At 34.3% G+C, this 22,877-nt stretch overlaps 2 protein-coding genes across 2 annotated transcripts; one reads left to right on the forward strand and one right to left on the reverse strand.

Annotated features, from left to right (window-relative positions):
- Window positions 1-1,205: 1,205 nt before the first annotated feature.
- LOC137027912 (uncharacterized) lies at window positions 1,206-13,414 on the reverse strand. The gene is made up of 7 exons (XM_067396532.1): window positions 13,285-13,414; window positions 11,078-11,407; window positions 8,144-8,272; window positions 5,948-6,103; window positions 4,646-4,957; window positions 3,757-3,868; window positions 1,206-2,508 (listed from the first exon to the last, which is right to left on the reverse strand). The coding sequence occupies exons 1-6, from the start codon at window positions 13,328-13,330 to the stop codon at window positions 3,774-3,776; spliced, it is 1,068 nt and encodes a 355-aa protein (XP_067252633.1). The 5' UTR covers window positions 13,331-13,414; the 3' UTR covers window positions 1,206-2,508; window positions 3,757-3,773.
- Window positions 13,415-20,647: 7,233 nt separating this feature from the next.
- On the forward strand, window positions 20,648-22,436 carry LOC137027914 (SLAM family member 5-like). The gene is made up of 4 exons (XM_067396535.1): window positions 20,648-20,819; window positions 20,954-21,280; window positions 21,620-21,913; window positions 22,121-22,436. The coding sequence occupies exons 1-4, from the start codon at window positions 20,690-20,692 to the stop codon at window positions 22,279-22,281; spliced, it is 912 nt and encodes a 303-aa protein (XP_067252636.1). The 5' UTR covers window positions 20,648-20,689; the 3' UTR covers window positions 22,282-22,436.
- Window positions 22,437-22,877: the final 441 nt, after the last annotated feature.

Below are 22,877 nucleotides of genomic sequence, written 5' to 3' on the forward strand. Positions count from 1 at the left end.
ATAGTTCACCCCAAAAATTTAAATCCTGTCATCACATACTCACTTTCAAGTTGTTTTAAACCTGAATAAGTTTCTTTCTTCTGTTGAACACAAAAGAAAATATTTTGAAGAATGTGGGTAACCAAACAGTTGCTGGTCCCCATTCATTTCCATAGTAGGAAAAAAATATATATAATGTGGAAATCACTGGGGACCATCAACTGTTTGGTTACCCACATTCTTCAAAATAGTTTATTTTGTGTTAATAAGAGGAAAGAATTATTGTGTCAGCAATAAATGCAATACAATTTTAAAATATGTTAAATATTTGATATGTTAAATACATTTTAAAATATGTTAAATAGCATGGAATATTTAGTGTGCTTGTGCTTATATAAAATGATTTGATAAAATGAAATTTGTAAAAATATAAAAATAATAACAATTTAAAAAAAAATTCTTGTGGTACAAGATACTGTGGCATGGCAATCAGATGAAAGGGGGCCCTTGGTGTTGCTATAGCCCCAGGGCCCAATGTGTTCCTAATCCGGGCCTGAGCGCGAAACATCACTTCCGTTGTCAGAGCGCGATCAGACTTCACTAGCCGGAAGCTGAACGAAGTTGGACATAGTGGTGTATTAGAGGTAAAAAATGATATAAATACTGTTCGGTTTCTCGCACAAACCGATCGTTTCGTGTCTTAGGACATTAATGTGTCGTCACGAGCCGCAGGGTTTAATTTGGATTTGTCTATGCAAGTTTTTTCGACTCTTATTGTTCAAGTTCCCAATCACTGCTATTATTTGACTGACAGACGGCAGCGGTTGCAGTTAAAAATCATAATTTGCGTTTGACTGAAGAAAAAAAGTCATCTACATCTTGGATGCCCTGGGGGTAAGCAGATAAACATCAAATTTTCATTTTTGGGTGAACTATCCCTTTAATGACAGTCATGCACATAATATAGCAATAATAAACAGTCTTTTGTCTAGTTTCTTTCTCCTTCTGCCTCAACATTTTTTAAATATTTCTTGCATTATTTATGTCAGTTTTAGGTGTCTGATGCCAATGAGATCCCATTAAAATGTATAGATGAGACACTCCTACTGATAAGACATGATAATATCCTGCATATTCTTTCTTTATGCCTTGGCCAATTTCAACATCTTACAATCCATCCACCCTGTTCACTCTGACACCATATAATAGTCTTAGTTTTATCCAGTTTTAGACATTGGCTTTATTGTGTTTTTGCACATTGATCCATGAATGAGCACTGTATGAACATATTAATGGAACAGAAATTACACCCATAAGATCAGTCACAAATCTTCATGCAAATAATCTTAAGATACACTTAGCAGAAACACCAGTTTCAGATTACTCATGATAGGCATATGAGCTTTACAAATACCCGTGATACAGAAAAATTATAAACAAAAACAAATACCCCTGATACAGAAAAATTAAAAACAAATACCCGTGATACAGAAAAGTTAAAAACAAATACCCATGATACAGAAAAATTAAAAACAAATACCCGTGATACAGAAAAATTATAAATGAGGATTCACTTTTAAGACAAAACTAGGAAATGTATGCAGTGAATTGCAGTCCACAATAAAACTAATTTTTAAAAAATCAGGTATTCATGAAATTCAGAAAGAATACAACATTTTCTTTTGATTAATTAAAAAAAAGATCTTTAAACATGAATCAGTTTGTTCATTAGAGTGCAGAAAAGATTACATAAAACAGCAGCATATCTGCATTCATGACCACATGGGTCTCAAATAATCATTTTGAATTCAGCTCATATTTTTATAATCACATCTGACCAGGAAACAAAAAGGTCAGTAGTTCATAAAACAGAAAACACTGTCAGACAGGACAATTTTCCTTTTTGTCCTATAGTAATCAAGCATGAGGCAAAAAAAAATAAAATAAAAAATACATTAAGCATGATTTATGTCAAAAATATGTACATAAAAAAAAAACAAAACAACGTACCAGAAACTATAGACGAGTTAAAGATGTCTTTAAAAGTAAAATTCAGAAACCCTTGTTATAAGCGACACCAGTGGCCATTAATTTAAGACTATAGATTAAATTAACCCATGTTTGCCTGACACATTGACATTACAGTACAGAACAGCTCTTTCAGCATTGTCCTGAACATTGTATAAGCATTCATTTCATGTGTCATATGGAAGAGAGGCTCTCGGGAGCGTATGTAAAAGTTACATCCTTTGGATTTTCCCAGGGAAACTGACAAGTCTTTTGCATAAAAATTAGTCAGGCTTTCATAGACAAGTTGTGGAAGGTATAGTTTTCAAGTTTCATTTCTATCTGTTTACATATTGGCAATAATAATTATAAAAAGATTAATACAAGAAATTCTTACATATAGCCACACTGATCAGTATGTCATGCAAAGCCCATGTTTACATTGTTACAGATTATTACAGGTTGATTCTTCTCATTATTCATCCTCATCCTGAGTTTGATTCACTTTTTCTTCCATGAAACCTGATAAAAAAAACAAAGATTCACAGTAAACACACCAAGTTAAAAACAAAATGAAAATAGTAATGAATAAATAATAGCGTTGATAATAAAGTTGATAATAATATTAGCTATATGTTCTCCTGCATTACACTTGTTTTTGTTTATGAGTACACCATGTATTACACACTGTGGAGAATATGTTGTGATTTGTAAATGTTAATTTAAATGCAAGTTTAGCCTTTAGGGTACGTTTACACGACAACAATGTACTAAAAAGAGAAAAGGTTTTCTTTTGTGAAATTGCATATTCCAGGTTAATCCACGAAAATGACTAAAAACGCTGTATTATGCTGCCAGGTCAGTAGTTGGCGATGCCACTTTTATCACTGTTTTTACAAATTTGCAACTTTGAAACCAATTTTAAAAAGGAAAAAAAAAATGGAAATAAAAGGTACTAGCTTTTTAGTACACGAGACCATTTTTTTAAGGTCTTGGCCTTGTCTTGGTCTCAACCACATTTGTACTCAGTCTCAGCCTAAAAGAGGACTCTGGATTTTATCTCAAGACCGGTCAAGATCACAACTAAATCAGGATATCACTAAATTGTTGGTACATTGTCTGATTTATTTGTTAACATCATTAATGTGATTTGATGTAAAACTTATTGCTTAAAATGCAATCAATAACTTATTTCTAATGTTGAGTCTTTTGTTTTTGTTGTGCCAGGTTCAAAATCAATGCAGGATTTTTTCAAAAAAAAAAAGAAAAAAAAGAAAAGAATATTCAAGATATGATTGCAAAAATATATTGAAGGAGATCTTGTGTTTTATATTATAACACAGGATATAATTAAGCAATATAACAAGAGCACGAGAGCTGTTTTCACGAGCATGATTGCAAACTTAATATTGATTTTATACAAACATTCAATAAACAAAAGGTAATATTAAGCAATTTACATTTTAGACACAATTTTGGACAAGTTTTTGCTATTTTAGCAAAGAGGAAAACAAAAATTGTTCCAAACAAATCAAGCTGTTTTGCATTTCTGAGCAACATGCTGGGGTGTTTCCTTACTAAATGTATCAGCTGCTTTGAACAAAGCCATTGAATAAATAAAGTGTTTTGTTGCCACCTACTGGCGGTTTCAGTTTCATGTTTAAAAGCGGGCCTATCCTTTTGTTTTCTATTATATTTTTACATTCAAAATGTTTTTTTTTTTTTTTTTTTTACACATGTAATGCTATTTGATTTGTATGTAATACTTACACCTTTGCCTTGGCTACTTATACTTCTTGCAGTAAAAAAACAGTTACAGCCCAAACCACCAGAGCAACACTGGCACCAGATATCCCTGATACAGCACCTGAATTACCTGAATCTGTAATGATAAAGACAGTCGTTAGTGTGAATGTGTCTGATCTAACAAACACTATAAACATCAACACTATGTTCTCCAAATATTCAGTGTTGGTTCTGGGAACATAAAAATGTCCAGTTTCCTTAATGTTAGTAGAATGTTATTTAAATGTTAGTATGATGTTCCTGAAACATTCTTTCAATCATTCAAACACCTGCTGTGAACAAACACTGAAAGAAAGAGAAATAAGAACACAAACTACAACTTTCTTCAGCTACAGCCTTAGATGAAATCAACTGAAGATCTGATTAAACAACTCCACAAACAGCATTACCAGCTTCACTTATTACTAACCAGACTGACTTTATTTCTGACACACGTCTACAGAAGATCATATTGAGAATTAACAGAGGTTTAGATTTTGATGTCTTATTGAAAATGTTTTGTTTAAGGTCACCATCGTGGAGATCAGTGTTTGTTTTAGTTGAGCTCCTGACCCTTGACTTTTGTAGAGTTGCTTCTTTATCAGTAATCGCAGGTGTTTTCAGAAAACATTTCTGGGTTGAGAAAGCAGATCCACATGTCTGCTTTAAAATAACAGACAAATTACTGCATTAAAGTGGTTTAAATAACTGTTTTTTTCTGTAATTGCTGACTTAAGGAATTGAAGTGTTATCTTCAAAAAAAAAAAAAAGAGAGAAGTATAAAACTCAACCAATGTGAGTTCCTCTACAAATTTCTCATTTCTTGGATAGAATATCTTATGTTCAAAAATATTTATACTTTTGATCTACTCACTCTTGACAGTAACACTGATGTTCCTCTGTAAGGTGTGTGTGCTGCTGCTCATGTGTAGATGATAAACTCCAGAGTCTGTGGTTTCAGCATCACTGATAGTGAGATCTCCAGACTGACGATCAAGATCTAGTCTGCCACTGAATCTCACATCACCGCTGTCATATAATGAGAACCGATTGGTAACTTGATTGATTTCAGCCACAAGATCACCATCAGTCTTCCATAATATCACATCAAATCCCTTTATTGCAATAACACCAGTGTGTAGATTGACAGGATCTCCCTCCTTCACTGATACTGTCTTCACACCACCTGTCACAGCAACAAACACATATGAAGAATATATGATTAACCATCGGAATATTTCTTTGAATAATTGTTTCGCATCTGAGTATGACTGACGTTAAAAGTAGTAATGCTCCAGATATTCCTTTTTTTGTTATAAAATAAATCATTTGTTTTCATTTTATTTTGTAATTTCAATGACTTGTTCAACTTGTATTGTACAGCACTATACATATATCACTTCTATCCCTGCTGCACCTTTAGATTAGAGAAGCTGATGTTTATCTCAATGACAGACAGACAGCGGAAGTGAGAGAAGGTGATGGGAAGGAAAGCAAAGCAAAGTTCTCTTGAAAAGGTTACCTGCTATGACACAACAAAGAATTAGACAAGTAAAACCTGAGCTTGTTCCAGCTTGTTCCAACCTCTTGCAAACGCTGACTTGCATATGATATAAGAGTTTAATTTCCTTCAAGCATTTCTTATATTTTGTCCATTTCAAATAAAAACATGTCCATGAATGTCCCCACATGATATTATACATATGTATTAGTATAATATGCAGGTAAATGAAGGTGTATGTTCTCGTATGGACACATGGTATTAAATTTTCAGGTCTTAAAAAGCATTAAATTTGACATTAAAAACATAGCAACCCTGAATACTGATAATGAAACTTGAAATTGAAAACAAGACGTGTTACGTACTTTTGTCACGTGTTGTCTATGAGGTGCTAAGTTGTTCTTTATGCAGGGGGGCGGGTCACAGCTCAAAAAGATGATTTATATTAAGCCATATTACAGTTTTAGGACTGTATTATTGGAAACAACATAAACATTTTAAGATAATAATTCCAAAGTTTAGCACATGACTAAACAAATGGAAATCCATCTTAGCAAATTAGGCTATTAAAGAAATCCTGTATGCCCTGCATCTTAATGTAAACTTATTTTGAACATCTAGCTGTTTGCAAGTCATCACAGAGTCAATACAGAATTTAACAGAACAGCTACTCACCAACAGCCATATAGAATTTTCTGTGTAAAATCATACTGATGTTGTTGATCTCCATTTTATAATCTCCAGACTGATCGATTTGGATGTTTCTGATGGTGAGGTCCCCGGTCTGATCATTCAGATGAATGTTTTTCCAGCTCGAGTCAACAGGGCTGTTTAATCCATTAACTTTCACGAGACCATGGCCGGTTCCGAGGTTTGTAAGTTAACATTTATTGAATAATTTCACTATAAAAATTTTAATATTAACCAAAAAAATATGTCACGTGGAAGTTTAAAGGCTCAAGCATTGATATTTATGATTGTAATGTCACAGCGACAACATAATTTTAATTCATATTAAGAGATTGCAACAATACACACAACAACGAATCTGAGAGTTGTGAATTATTTTTGTCCAGAGAAGATGGCAGAAAAATTCAATCATACAAACATAGGCATATTTCAAAGGCAATAAAGCAGGGCATGAAATTATTTAAGGCATTTTAGTCCAAAAAGTGTTGATTTAAGAGGAATGTCGATTAATCTGACATTGTTTACATAACATGTCTTCAGATTGAATAATAATCTTATCAAATTTCCAGTGTATTACGAACACCAATGTTGTTTCAGTGGTGAACGCTTTTTTACCATGTTTGCTTGAGTCTAATGAACACAATAGCCCCGCCCCCAGCATTCTCTGTGAAGCGCTGATTGGTCAAACAATCAAAACATTCGAACAGTGTCACCAGCTGTTGGGACGTCCAAATATGGCCGACTTATAACTGCACAAAAAAACTAGTAAAGTTCTGATGGATGCAAAAAGTAGCCAGCAAATATTGTTAAGGAGAATTGTTTGTATTCTGCAATCAGCCTTTTGTAATTTTTCAAGTTTGTATAACCTATAGGTATTTTAGTATTGTGTCCTTACTGTGGGTGTATTAAATAATTTATGCACCAGTGGTGTAACAAAACTGAATTACAAAAATAATGACTTGTAATCAAACATGTTTTCTGAACACTCCCCCTGTCTGTCAATGACTGTATTGCCCCCCTTGTTTTTCCAAACAGGTAGCCCCGCCCCAAACTCATTTCATTGGTTGAGCCAGTGTTGCGATCAGACTGCTCTAGATGTTTCAGTGTTCGATAGTGCCACACAGTCACAAAGTTAAACGTTTCAGGGAATCAACCAATACAAATGGCTTATTTTTTTTGTCAAGTCTGTATATCAAATGGGGACATATTTTAATAATGAAAACATACATTACCTTAACACACATCACTTCAAACTGTTAAAATCAGCATGAAATGGATTTCAAAAGCTATTTTACTTACATAATGTAATGCATTAACAAGTGAAACATGAAATTCATTGAGGAACAATTAGGGCAGGACTTGGATTTATACATCAGAATTGATTGGATGATTAAAAGTTCATATCAGAATGAAGCCAGACCGGAGTTTGCTAAAAACAGTGTGCAAAGTTATTTGAAATGTATAGCTGCGAAGGTTTGCTGTATATCTGTCATAATGCAAAAGTGTGAATATGAGAAGGGAAGATGACAAAAGAACTGTCTGGAATTACAGATTTGAACATTTAGGTAAAATATTTTAGATTTAATTAAGAAAGGAAGAGTAGGAATAAAAGATAGACAGAAACCTCCAGTCATGTTTGTGACTGTGCTTTTTTGTGCCAGCGTGACAACTTTTTTTTGTGTTAATAAATTGCTGCTTCAACAGTTGTGTTCAGCTGTAAATAGTGTTGTATTGCATTTCACCTCATATTGATGGGATCTCCAAGTGTTTGTTTTTTGTTGTTGTTTTTTTTAAGGTACTTTCACTAAGAAAAACAAAGCTTACAGGAACCTCCTGTTTAGTGGTGCCTCTTTAAATTTAAATGATATCTTGTTCAGACATGTGGCTTTAATGTCACTAGCTTTTTAAGTTGCTCTGGCACATTTTCATACATTTATTTCTAAATATCTTTTATTTTAAATTAATAGATCAATACTGTCCAAAATACTTAAGCTTCTCTTACTGTTTTTCTATATTAGGGTATTTAATTTTGAGACTTGAACATCAAACTGGTACCTCTCATCTTTCTAAAGAGACCTCAGTTACACCTCTAGTACAAACAGCTCATGAACTGTGACTGTTTTAGTTTGTGTATGTCAGGTTTGGATTTGAGCTCAACTAGTGGGGGCGACTGTTAACTGGTTAAGTCAGCAATGAGGTCGCCTTGTTCTCCAAACTTCCACACTATCTGATCATCTCTTTGTTTTTCAGTAACTCCAGTGTGTAGAGTGACAGAATCTCCCTTTATCACTGACACTGACACCACTTCATCTGTCTCAGCAACAAACACATGAGAACAAACACAAAATGCTTATAATGCTGTAATTTCCACACAATCATATGAAATATACATGTGAAAAGGAGTCTAAAATCTGAGACTGAAAATTTGAACAGACTTTGCTCCTATAACATTATTTTTCTGTTTCAAGGAAAACTGCAAAAGCATTTCAGATTCAGCTCTTTAAATACAGATTCACTGAAAGGGAAAAAAAATCAGTCATCTGCATTTCAGCCAGTCAGAAAATGATGGTGCAACCAACACACCACATGTCTTGGTTAACTAAATTTTAATTAGGCTGTTGTAGAAAATCCAAATTGTGGGAACATTTAGGGTAAAGAATGACCACAAAAAGGTAATGTCAAACCTTAATGTCTTATTTAAAACATAGGTATAGACAGGGTTTTATAATCACTGAGGTCCCAAATTTGAAGTAGTTAGGGGGGTTCATATGCATTTTAGGACATTTGAAGGCCAAAAAAAAAAAAAAGGATAGAAATAACTTTAAAACCATATCAGTGGGCAGTAGATTATTTGCCAATACCTGCTCTCTCTCCACTTCTCCATCTTTATCACTCTTTCTCTTTCTCTCAGTCTACTTATCTTGCTCTGTATCTCTTCCCCCCTTAAAGCTGAGCTTTGAATCAGTCAAAGTCTTTTCATTTTTATCTGCAGTGAAGAAAGTTAACAGAAGGTCAACTGATATATGTTTTATGAATCATTTTATTAATTAATTTACTGAAGGCTACCAGGAAAGCTAGGTAACTAAGTTTATTAAATTCATTCACAATATGTGCACATTTATTATTTATCTTATGCCTAATATGATGAAAATTTCTTTGTTGATGTTTTTTGATAGTTACTGATTATTACATTACATGAATTACGTAAATTATATAGGCCTGCCTAATTTCAATTTAAAATGGCGAAATTAGACAAAAGTTTATTAGTTTGCATCCTTCATTATTTTTGTCGTCTGTTTAACATTTCTATGGTAAAACAGCTGTCAAATACGAAATGTTTAGTTTAGCTTACATTTTACATTTACATTTTATCTCAGACTTTATGACCGTTAACTGAAGCGTCACGCTGGAATTCACGCTCAACAGCTTCTATGAACATAAAGACCTCCTACTTTGATACTTTTTAAATATGTTGACTTTGACGAGTGGTGACAGACTGCAGATGCAGCTCCAGTGTTGCCAAGTCTGTGCAGAATCAACTTTGCGCTGCTGCTCGTGATTGTGTCGAGGATCAGCCAAATTTACACGTGCATCTTGAAAAGTGGATGTTTTGGAAAGTGCTGCGGCAAGTTTGTGTGCCATCTAGTGGTTTAGAGGGAAATAAAAGGTGCCTTTTACTCCGGTGCGACTTTAGCTCCGTTGTACCTTACACCTCGCAGACCTCAGTGACCTCATAGCTGGCTACAGCTTAGGTAAATGTGTGCTAATATTAGGCGCATATACAAAACATATTTATACACCTAATATAGCATTTATCTAGGTTAACTTTAGCGTGATCGGCAATGTAAAGTGGCTAACGTTAGGCTATAGACTACTTATGTTTTAAATAATGTTTGTCTTTCTGGAGATAATTTCTTAAAGCCATAACATTTTAATTTATTTGTCTCTCATACCAACCTGTATGCTTCATATACCTCATTATAGACCTCATTATCATCTATATATATTTATTTTCTTATAAGCACTTTATTGAACACCAAACCAACTGAAAACAAACAGGTTTCTTCATCCCACCAAATTATTTCTTATTCTCTCCTGTAGGATTTGGCTTGCCCAGTAAAGCTGCTTTGGATATTGTGAAATACTGTGAAAAGCTAATAAATTTAATTTAGATAGCCCCTTTCACACAGAGATTTTGGAAATTACACAGATAATGTGTCCCTGGATTTGTCCTGGGATTGATTGATTCTGATTCATTCACACTGCCAGTGATTTTCTGGAATCTGTGCATGCGTTCACACATCCTGTAAAGATCCCATAAAGACACGTGACATCAGGATGTGACATATAATGTCTCTACTGCATCTTAAGTTTGCTTATGATCTGTGATTTCTTTCTCGAATGTTTTGTTTTTCTGATTCGATCATAAACTAGAGCATCATGTATCGTTCCACTAAGCTGGCGAATGATCTCAGCTTCAGTCATCACTACAACCCTTACGGCATTGGTCCTGCCTTCTGTTCACACAGGGTGCATTCTGGGACCGATCCCGGCAATGTTAGGTTCCCATCCTGGGACATGTTTGCATTCGCAGAAGGCACTATGGCAATTTTCTGGGATCAATCCGCTGTGTGAAAGGGGCTATAGAAACTGGATTAGGTTATAGCCTTGGATATCTCATTTTGAATGTACTTCTAGTGTTTAGTCCAACATTATAAAAGGATTTCAGTATAGCCTCACACATGATTTAAAACAAATAAAAGGCTTTTTATTTCTTAGAGTTAGAACAAAGCTTCCTAACTGTAACCCATAGTCTCATGTGGTTAAAGAAAAAGATGAAATAAAAGAAGGAGAAATTAATAAACAAATTGCAATTCAATACAATTTTAATTTTGTAACATTTGGAGACATCCGATTTTGTCATTTAAAGTTGACAAAAAAAATAAAATAAATAAATAACATAAACCTCTTCAGATGAAATTACTCTCATTTTGCTCTAAATTAGCATTAGCACATCATTTTTCCAGTTGCTGAAAAATAAAGTTTAACCCCTAATAGTAAAACTTGTAATCATTCCACAGCATCTAAACTGTTTGATTGGCATGAATTACTCACCATGGACAGTAACTTTGAATGTCTTCAATTTTGCATCTGTGCTCTTGATGTCTACACTATAAAGTCCAACATGTTCAGTTCTGATGTTTGTGATGGTCAGTGATCCGGTCTGTTCGTCCAGCTTCAGTCTGTCTCTGAATCTCCCATCATGCCCATCATATGTATTAAAGATTGTCTCTGCTTCGTGAATTTTAGCTATGATTTCCTTATCAAACTTCCATATTATCCTATTATCTCTCTGTATTTCAGTAAGATCAGTGTTTAGAGTGACAGAATCTCCCTCCATCACTGACACTGACTTCACTCCATCTGTATCAACACCAAACACACCTGAAGAACAAACAGAAACAGTGCTGTAAATACAGTATATTGTTTACAGCTCTACTGGCTCTATTGATAGTGCTGGTAAATGTTGCATGATTATATTTGATAATATATTTTCACGAGTTTGGGCAGTTCTCTATAGTGATCATTGTCATTCACATTCACATACTGAGTACAGATTGGCTGTTATGAGCTCATTTAAGGTCCTAACTTACTTCATTCTCTCATAATGCTCCATGTTCTTGTGCAATGCTAAATTAAAACTCAGCAGTGTCTCAGTTAATCAAAAGCTACACTAATCACCATAGCAAAGACAGCAAATGAGATCGGTCTTTATATTATTTATGAAACAGACAAGTGAATCTTGATTTAGTCTGCATCACTACTGCTGTGCTGTGAAAAGAAAATATAATACACCAAGTGCCAAAAATATTTTTGACTCATGATTTATGACCCAGCAGGTATGCGGTTGTCACCTTTGACCTCCGCTTGCGGGCTGTTTGTGTTGTTGTGCAGTCTGTTTATGACACCATTTGTTGTGTGATCATTATGCAGGATTGTTTCTCCATGCTTTCTTTTGTCTCTAATAGGGTCACACCAAATCAGCAGTAAATTTACATAATTTTTCACAGTGTTGGTAATTCAAGTAAACAAATTTATTATGCTCTATAAAATTAAGCCTAATTTGGCTAATAATGTCTACAAGACATGCAAATTGGAAAACGTATGTGGCTGTATGAAGATCACATGCCAACCAAAATATGCAAAAAAGAAAAAAAAAGGTCATATTAATTTAGACTGTCTGAAAGTATACTGTATAATCCAATGTTACTTTTAAGGTTAAATGTCTCTTTACACAACAGAATATTTTTATTAGCACAATAATTCAAACCCAACCTAGTTAATGTTTAAAGGAAAGGTTGAAACAACAGCAGTCCTTTCATAATTGATTGAGAAAGTGATTAATTTTTTCGTTTTTCTTTACCGTTCATTTTAAACAGTAGGCTACTGCTGTTCAAACAGTATGCATGCCGAGAATATTACAGGCCGTCAGCGCCCTCAAGTGTTCACTATCAAACAAACAAATAACTTGCCCCTAAAATCAAGTACAGGACTCTGCAGGACATAAATGATCAGTGGGCAAGGCCATAAACAGAGGGGCGTTACCTGATTTGTCTACCTCAGAGTGTGGGTAGGGTTTAGGGGTGGAGTCGGGTGAAAGAGATCATTTTCATTGCATGATATATAAACACCCACCAGTTTGAAAACACCCACAAATACAGAAACGCCCACTTTTGTTCCGCAGAGACCTCATTCTCCCTAAAATACACTTGAAATGTTGCTGTCATCTGTCATTATTCGCAGTGTGATTTATCACAACGTCAGTTTATAGAAAAATGATGGGGTAGACCGAGTACAGTTGGAACAGAGGGACAGATGAAACACCTTCAATAATGCTGCCTTCACGTGAAAATTCCCACTTCTGAAGTCGTGATAAACGAGCTCATCGCATTCAAGTTTCGAAAAAGGAGGGCGTTCATGTGCGGTTTTTACATAGGAAACTTGTATTTACAATAATTCAGAAAGCACGTGAAAGCAGCATTACTTACGTCTGCATCACTCTTTGTGAATTCTGCATAGTAATTTTCCATGATCAGAGGATGCTAACTACGCATGTGTGGGGCAAAAATCACGATTAAGGAGGGATGCACAGGCAAGTTATTACCTGTAAATGTACATGGTCTACCCTACATGTCTGTTTTATAAAAAAATTAAAATTAATCTAATTAAAAAATTATATATATAAAAAATAAGTTAACAGTCTGTTTCCGGTTTATATTGAAACCGAAAGTGTTGAATTAATAAACATAAAGTTGACTCACCGTCCACGAGTATTAAAACCCAAAAAATGAAAATATTGTTCCTCATATTGATGTCGCTTCTGACCGCGTCTAAATCTTCAACAACAATGATTCAGGTGCTGATGGGCTAGTATCAAACCTTCCAAGTCACGTGATTTCTTGAGAAAGCGGGTGTGTCACGTCATACATTTTCTAGGTGTTCCAAAGTGAACCTTGACTTTTTATAGATGTGGAGACTACGTGTGTCTTTTGTAACTTAGAGGAAGAATCCATAAAACATTTATTCTATGAATGTGTGTTAACCCATTTTGGATTGATATTGAACACCTAATATTTAAACTCAAAAAATTAAAGATTCAGGCTATCTGGTAAAGATTTTATTGTATAAGAGTAACAGTTTGGAGGAAAATTTGGTGACTAATTTAATACTTATGTATGGAAAATACCATTTACACAAACAAAAATGGACAAATAATAAACCTTACATTATATTATTTAAAACTTAACTTTTTATTGGTCCCTAAAAGATGCAAGAAATGAAAAAGCAAAATGGATAAATAGATTATTTTTAATCCTTTTATTTTGGTAATTTCTTGTAAGTTATACCCTGTATTTTTTCTGTCTTCCTTCTCTCCTGTTTTTTTCTCTTTTTGATGCTATTATAAATGTATCCTTTGAAATAAAATGAACCTTGACTTCACAAAGACTTGATCATATATAATATATATAGTATATATAGTGATCTGCTTAAAGCTGCAGTCTGCAACTTTTTTTTGTGTTAAAAATTTACAAAAATTATATGTTTAAAATATACAACATGAATCCATTTTTCAAGCCGTGTTTTTGTCTTATCCTGAATCATTATGGTACACTTATAATAAGTGTTTATATTCTGACCGGACTGGTAGGACTCGCCGCAGAGTATCACAGTAACTGCGTGACTCGCCATAGACATACATGGAAAAAGTAAAAGTAGCTCCGGCTACAATGTTCCTCCGCAAGACGCGTGCAGTTCTGTTTATTAACCGCTAGAGGGCCAAAAATCGCGGACAGCAGCTTGTATTGATTAAGGTGAAGGCAGTCTCTTTTAACCCCCTGCTGCTGTTCAGTAATTTTTGACCAAAAAGTTGTATGTTTTTTGTTTGTTTGCTTGTTTGTTTGATTATTTTTATATTTATCGGTATGTACGAAACTTGGTAAAGGTTTTGGCACTGGCTGTGTGAACACACAAATCATAGACATGATTCGATATAATAGTCAAAAAAATGTGAAAAAATAGTCACATTATTTAACATCTATTGGTAACATTTGGTATTGCGCACAAACCAATTCATACTGAAAGCAAATTTTTTGAGATAGCAACCTCAGATATGGAATACAGCTTGTTTAGATTTTCTCACAATTTTAGAGTAAAACGTGTTTTGGAAAATATATATTTTATATAAAAATTGAAAGTGTGCATTTTTCATAACAATAATTGTAAAAATGTATTCGAACTTCAAGTTCGCTTTTTAAAACTTGTTTTACTCCAGCAATAATCTGCCAAGTGTCGTCTTTAAAAAGAGACCAAGTCTGTGCTCCAAAGCATTCAAGATTTATGACAGTTTAAGTTGGAAATTTCACTTTCAGGTCCATGCTCAAAAGGTTAATAAATGGATTGTAACTACTGCAAATATATATAATTTAGTACCATAAAATCCAATAAAAATACAAAATATTAATTAAAAAACATTATTGAACTAAAATATAGTACAATCATTTCACTGAAATAAAACAATCAGTAATTTTTGACCGATATACCAACAGTACCAGATACCAGGGTTAAAGAAGCATGATGCTAAATAGGCTACATGAACAATAATATATATTTCACTAAAAAAGTAGATAAAATAAGATACAACAAAAAGAAATATAAAAATAAAAACTAAAACTTGTAAGTTAATTAGAAAATTTTGATAATATAGTCAGCAGTATATGAAATGGAATGTGCAATGCTATAGCTTTATGTAAACACATAGTGTGCTGCATTCGTCCAGTCGGTGATACTGCCACTGCAAATGTGCATATAAGGATGTTAACCCAGGGTTTATTAATGTACAGTGTGAAACGTCAGCTTTTGAATAGTCTACCCAGGATTAATTGTTAACCCCAAATAAAGTATTAGCAGTGTTTGTGAAACGTAAAGAAAACCCAGGATTGCGTTTAGAATGACCTGGGGTTATTTCAAGTGTGAAAAGGCCAAAAGTGTCACTATAATCCAGTACATACACTCAGAACATTAAGGGTCAATGTGCATCTGCTGAGACAGATACTATCAAAACCACTCTACAGGATGTGGTCTACTGGATTTCAAAGTGATAAAATAAACTTCAGTCACAGAATAATGTGTGTGTACACTGTAAAAAACTGCCAGGAATTCACAACAGTAAGCTTGTATTAATGTTTTCTAATTTGGGTGGTACTGGTGGATTTCCGCGTGAAATTCGAGCATGCCATTGTTCATCTTTGTGCCATTATGTCATGTCTGTTTAAATAAAGAAGGAGTCTCAGATAGTATGCTATATCATGTGAGGATGCTGAAGATGGCGGATCATTTATAACCTTTTCTCACAGCAGCTGGAATAATTAAATACACATAGTTACGCAATGCTGATGTTGTTAACATTAACAATTTGAGAACAAAGTATAACAATTATAATTGCACGGTTTGATGTTCGATTTAATCACCATTGGTAGCACAATTTATTTTAATGCTTTATTGTAATACTTTTTTCAGAACAAATGTGGCAGATTTGTTACATGTTCAGATGACATTCTCAGGTGAAAATTCTTATTTTGGTCATACTTCCAAGACATAGAATCTGTGATTCTGAAGTACAGTATCCACACCGATGTGGTGACTGACAGCAAACATTTGATTCATCCAAGCTGAGGAGCCGTGCCGATGAACAACCCACATAAAGATAATAATTCTGCAAATAACTGCAATTTCAGGTTTCAAACGAAGATGGCGACAAAGAGGCAAAACTTACGGACTGCAGCTTTAAGTACTCACCCTCATGTCGTTCCAAACCTGTTAGACCTTTGTTCATCTTCAGAACACAAATTAAGATATTTTTGATGAAATCCAAGGACTTTTGAACCACAGATTGGCAGCAACGTCATTGCACCTTTTGAGGTCCAGAATATATAACTGAGTATATAACTGTTATATATAGAGTATAACTGTTTTTAACTTTTTTATTGATTTTAAAATACATTTCATGGGTGTGTCTTTTTATCTTACACCTTTCAACCCCATAGGAACATCCTCTAGTGTCCACACTACAAAGGGTAAAAGTAACATTGACTCTGTGTTCCAGTGAGAGAATTAAGTGAATATTTAAGATGATTGAGCATTAGTGATGAACACCTGCTGTTAACAAGCAGAATCACTGAAGGAAATAGGAACAACAAGAACAGAAAAAGAGGAGAGACAAGCAGAAACACAATTACTACAAATGACTTGCAGCCATTACACATTATTACACTTATTACGAACCAGTTTGACTTTATTTCTGTCATACGTCTACATAAGTTCTTATTGAGAATGAACAAAAGTTTAGATGTTGATGTTTAATTGAAAATGTTTGGTTAGATGTCACCATTGTGGAGATCAGTATTTGCATTAGGCTGGCCACAAGATTATAAGCCCAATTTTGAGAACAATTTGCGATCAGGGGTGTGTGGCCTGATTCAAGGCTTGTCGCAAATGACTTTTTGTCCAAAAAATCTTCTATTGTGTGGTGTCATTATGATTTTACTGCTCCTGATCACGTCAGAGCATGCCTGATCTCAAAGCATAAATATCAAACATGTCCTCTTTCGTGATAACCGCAATAACCATGTGAACGAGCAAGTGTCTTTACCAAATGTTGTGTGCTTTTATAACTGAAACTTGGAAGCCACAAACATGCCACGGAAGTCTTGTGTTTCTGTTCATCTCTTCTCTTTTTTCTGGTCTTGTTTCTTTCAGTGATTCTGCTTATCAGGTGTTCATCAGTGTCTGAATTCACTTACTTCTTTTCAGTCACTCTGTCAAGTGTACTATATAGTGAGCTAATGTAGGGAATAGTGAATGAGGGTATAGGGTGTGATTTAGAACACAGCCTCTGAGTGTCGACTTTGAGTGCTGTTAATTCACTATATATTCCTGTAGGCTATTTTCACGAAAACAACATATGAAGACTTCAGATGCAAAAGCCCCTAGTGGCATCTGAAAATTTCTTCTAAAATGAGCATTTTTATCAAGCTTGTATGTTTAGATTCAGTAATTTCACTTTAATGGCAATTAATAGGTCCTTTTCATTGCCATTAAAGTGACATAACTGAACATAAACATACAAGCTTGATAAAAATGCTAATTTTAGAAGAAAGTTTCAGATGGCATTAGAAGCTTTTGCATCTTAAGTCTTCATATATTTCCCAGAATGCAATGTTGTTGTTTTTTTTTTTTTGGTATATTACTGTTTTAATGGAAAATAGTACATTACTGTCAGAATTTGGCCATTGTTTTACAGCAAGTTTTTACAGTGTGACAGTGGACTATTTAACTATTTCACTCAAAAAGGCTACTTCCTTCAGGAAAAACATTATCACAATCAGTGCCACTGCAAGAGTAATTCCCACATTTATATGCGTTGTCATTCCTGAAACTTTGCTGCATGTATGTGGCCATTGGTCCACTTAGCAGCACGAAAAACAAAAGTTTTATACAAATTCTGAATGGATTATATATAGCATAGAAAGCTCACAAAGAGCGCTCCCTTTATAATCACTAAAAAGTCACCTCAGTTCTTGCACCCCGAAGAGCTGGGCCTATTAATAATGAAAAATGAGTAAGGCTAAATGATTCCAGTTTATGTAAGGAATACAAAAGCCCTGACACAGAGTGGATATAGTAGAAAGATTGAAAAAGTTAAATTTACCCCTTAAAAAGTCAGTAAGTAGCTTTCTCTTGCCGTTTATTATTTTCCTTTTTTTTTCACTAACGTTAGCTTCATCGGAGCAGCACAGAGCAAGCAGTAGCCTAAATGATGTCATGTGCTCATAGCGGTCTTTAGATGTGGGAGCATTTAAATTTTTAAGATACATGACAACTAGCCTAAAACAAACTTCAGTTACATGAATGACTGTAAATAATGACCCCCCATTCAAGCAGTGCACAGCACCACTATTAGCACAAGGGCTGTGTGTCAGGGGTCACTATTCACTACAATCACAGACCTGCTTGAGTTTCTTTCTTCTGTTGAACACAGAATATATTTTGAAGAATGCTGTTAACCTGACAGTTGACGGTATAGCAAGAGCCAATATTATTATTTTTGTCAATAGCTACCTTTAATTGTTTGATTACCAACATTCTTCAAAATATCTTCTTTTGTGTTAACCCTGTAAAGCCCACTGTTGCAAAATTACAACATCACTTTCAACCATTTTTAAAAAAGGCTTGCAAATGTTTTTTTCTCTCAAGACCACATTTACATAGTTAATGGGTTCTATTGTTTGTCCTCACAATGCTATTGGATAGAATAAGTGTTTATAGGTCCAGTCATCTGGCCATGAAGTTACTCTACCTGCAGACTTCACGTCAAGCTCATCTCCTTTTTTTACATGACTGGATTTGTCAAGATTCAAGTAAGTAAATTTCCTTACATAATTTTTTGTGTGTTTATTACAATGTCTAGAACACAGATATATTTAGTTATTTTGGAAAACTTGAAATTTGATTTAGAGCTTTTTAAGTCCATGTTGTAATTCTACAACGTTGGGCTAGAGTGGTAGTCAAAATAGCCTGCTCCTACATGTTACATAAGGACACTGCACTTCTCACATGGTCACAAATTGAAATTTAAACTTTTAGATTCATTGTAACTAAGTTCTAAATGTGCTTTTCTGTTGAATTTGTACTTAGTTTAGTTTAGACCATAATTAAACACAGGAATAAACTGTATGTGGGATTTAGAACTCCATCATCCAGAGCAGTGAAACTGCCTGTATCTTTGTAGTTTATTTGTTTTTTAACTTCTAAATGATCCTGAGATTTTTTTGAATGTTGGCCAAGTAGCAGTTTATAGCATTAAGAGCTCTGAATGATTTTGGGGGGATGCCTTTTGCATTCTTCAGGGACAGGTGTGAATGGTCTTGAACATGAACCTGTAAGTGCTCTGGCGGTATGCATGTGTTCCTTTAGTATGATAAGTAGAACGCATAATAGGCCAGCCAGATAGTATTGTTTGAATGTAGAAGTGGAATTTTGATTAGCATTTGCATTGAAATTATAATACTTTGATGGATAATATACTTAGATCTCTACCCTCAACACATGGTCTACCACCCTATTCTTTGTTTATCTACTACAATATAAGACCCATTTGTATTATTCACTTATTAATTTTTTTTTTACTTTTTCCATTTCAGAATGCCAAGATGTCATCGGAATACCCCCACTGGATGTACGCAAAGACATGATTGCACATTTCCCATTAAAGACGAAGAGAGGACACTGCAGATGCTGCAATAATGGATACACAAATACACTGTAGCAAGTGCAATGTTCGCCTGTGCTTCTCAGATGAAAAGAACTTAGGGACAGTCTTAGGGACTATCACTGTAAAACACAGACTTCATTCAAACCACATTGAAAGTGATAGAAGAAAAAGTTTTATAAACATAAGTTTTTTCAATATTTTTATTAATAAATGCTTATTCATAAAAAAAATATGATTGTTGTGTGATTATTACTTGTGATATATACTGTTATGGAGCTATGTAAGCAATCAACCCTGCAAATTAATGCCTAAATGCTCTTTATCTGTTCAGACAAAGTGAGCACAAATACAGAAATTCTGCTCCTACCTAGGCCCAACGTTGCAATATTACAACATTAAAAACTTACTAAAAACTTACTAAAAAGTATATTTTTAAAATTTTAGAGGTCAAAAATTTGTTTGCTCTTTTTTTTCTATATTTGGGTTTTACAGGGTTAAACAGAAGAAAGAAACGTTTACAGGTTTGGATCAACATGTAGGTAAGTAGCCTAAAATGATGGCAGAATTTTCATTTTAGGGTGAAATATACCTTTAAATATATAACTGAATAACAAAACTTGTTTCTGTGGAAACAAGCTATAAACACGGGTTACAATTGCATGGTGTTATAAAAGGCTAAGTAATAAAAAGAGAGATGTGAAACTGAGAAACCAGTAGCCTAGTTGCAGCTCTTACTGACGCGTTCACGTACAATCACGCGCATCTCGGAAGCGCGCGGACTGATTTTTTTGTTTCTGATTGGCTAAATTTTTTTTTTTTTTTTTTTTTTTCTGTTTGACTCACCGCAAATTATCTACACTTAATATTCAAGACAATGAAACGATGTTAAAGACGCGATGCTGTCGTGTTTCATGAAATCCACTTACGTTTTTTCAGACACCATAGTTGTATGGATTTATCTCAAACGTTTGAAGACAATGATTCACGCGCTTGTCTTGTTCTGTTTATGTTTTTTCCCTGTGATTGGTGAGTTCAAAAAGTATTTATGGCTTCAGTGTTAGTACAGATTAGACTTCTTTACATTATTCAAGGATTAAGGGTTTACATTATTAAAATATTTACGTTTACGTTAGACATTTACATTTAATTTTGATCTCTAGGTGCTGAGACCGATGAGATAAAAGTGTCAGTGATGGAGGGAGGTTCTTTCACTCTCCTTACTAATATTACTGAAATACAAAGCGATGATGAGTTTGAGTGGAGATTTGGATCGAGCAGAACATTTATAGGCTCAGTTGTGAAGGGGAGCATTACATATGGTGATGATGAGAGATTCAGAGACAGACTGCAGCTCGAAAGCCAGACTGGAGATCTCACCATCACAGACGTCAGTAATGAACACTGTGGAGTTTATGAATATGAACTAAGTAGGCCTATCACTAGGGGATTTAACGTGTCGACCAAAAAAATAAGTGTCACTGTTTATGGTGAGTATTACAGATGTTTTTTTTTTTTTTTTTTGTATAGGCTAGATAAAAGAATTTTCTTGTTTTGTGAATGACATTGCAATCCCTTACCAAAATTAACCATGTTTTTTTGTAGTAAAGCTGTGGTTATATAAATGGCTATTAATCCACCAAAAAACATGGTTACTACACTTTTACTATAATAAAAGCATGGTTAATTTTCGTAAGGGTATAAACTCAGTCATCGCAATAAACTCTCTAAACACATTCCAATACCTATAAAAAGCACCGCTCTTACCTGTCAATTGTACTTATTCTTGCATTTGTTTGTTTGTTTGTTTGTTAATCTACTGTCTCCAGCTCATCTGCCTGTTCCTGTCATCACCAAATACTCTCTTCAAGGTTCATCGTCTTCATCGGTGTCCAAAAGTGTGATGTTGTGTTCAGTGTTGAATGTGAGTCATGTGACTCTCTCCTGGTACAAAGGAAACAGTTTATTGTCCAGCATCAGTGTGTCTGATCTCAGCATCAGTCTCTCTCTACCTCTGGAGGTGGAATATCAGGATAAAAACACCTACAGCTGTGTGCTGAACAATCCCATCAGCAACCAGACTCAACATCTGGACATCACTCACCTCTGTCACACATGTGCAGGTATGACAGTGTCTCACTTCGGCTACTTATACCTTCTTACTCGCTTGCCATCCATTTACAATGTTTATTCAGATGTTTATCAGACTTAGTTTTTTTTCTGTTGGTTTTTGAAAATAAAAAACAGTGAGTGTATATAGAGCTGTCCAAGTATATTTGAAGGAGTTTTTATAATGCAGTTTTTACAGAAGTGCCCATTTCTTTCTACAGACTGTGATCAGTACTGGACTGGCAGGACTGAAGCCGTGAGCCGATTGGTCGTCACTGCTGTGGTGGGCGTGGCTGCTGTTGCTGCTGTTCTTGTGCTGGTTTATGACATCAGATCCAGAAAAATTGAATTGGAGAGGAAAATTAAGTTCATCAAACAGTAATGTATCTGGCACTGTAAAATAGGAATAAACAGTGTGTCTTTTTTGTTTCTCTCTTGTTTTAAAACAATATCTTTTTATTAATTTTATTAATGTTTTTTATAGAGAATATCAATATTCATAATGATAATGGTGCATTACTTGATTTTATATTCTGATACCATGCTTTGAAACAATATGTATTGTGAAATGTGCTATACAAATAAATGTGAATTGAATTTAAGTGTAACATAAAAGTTGTGAAATAATTGCATATAATAACTATCTTTTGCAACACCATAATTGATTTTGTCATCTCAGTTGCCTCAGCGGCCTGTAACAGTGCTTGTCATTTCAAACATCCATGTTTGAGATGACCAATCAAATCAAAGAAGGCGGGTTAGTGTGACGCTTTGGTTTCAATTTTCAAGAAGTGTGAGATAAGATGCAAATAGTAACGTTTAATATTTTAAAGCATTTAAAAATGTTACACGACCGATATCCAGGGATGCAACATTCAAATTTCTGTTTTATATACAGTTTTTATTTTTATTCTGTTTTTTATTGCCATGTAGTCAGTGCACTGGTCGCTACCTGATTGTAATCCTAACCCCACCCCT

Source organism: Chanodichthys erythropterus, chromosome 10, assembly GCF_024489055.1.
Source record: "Chanodichthys erythropterus isolate Z2021 chromosome 10, ASM2448905v1, whole genome shotgun sequence".
Taxonomy (NCBI): domain Eukaryota; kingdom Metazoa; phylum Chordata; class Actinopteri; order Cypriniformes; family Xenocyprididae; genus Chanodichthys; species Chanodichthys erythropterus.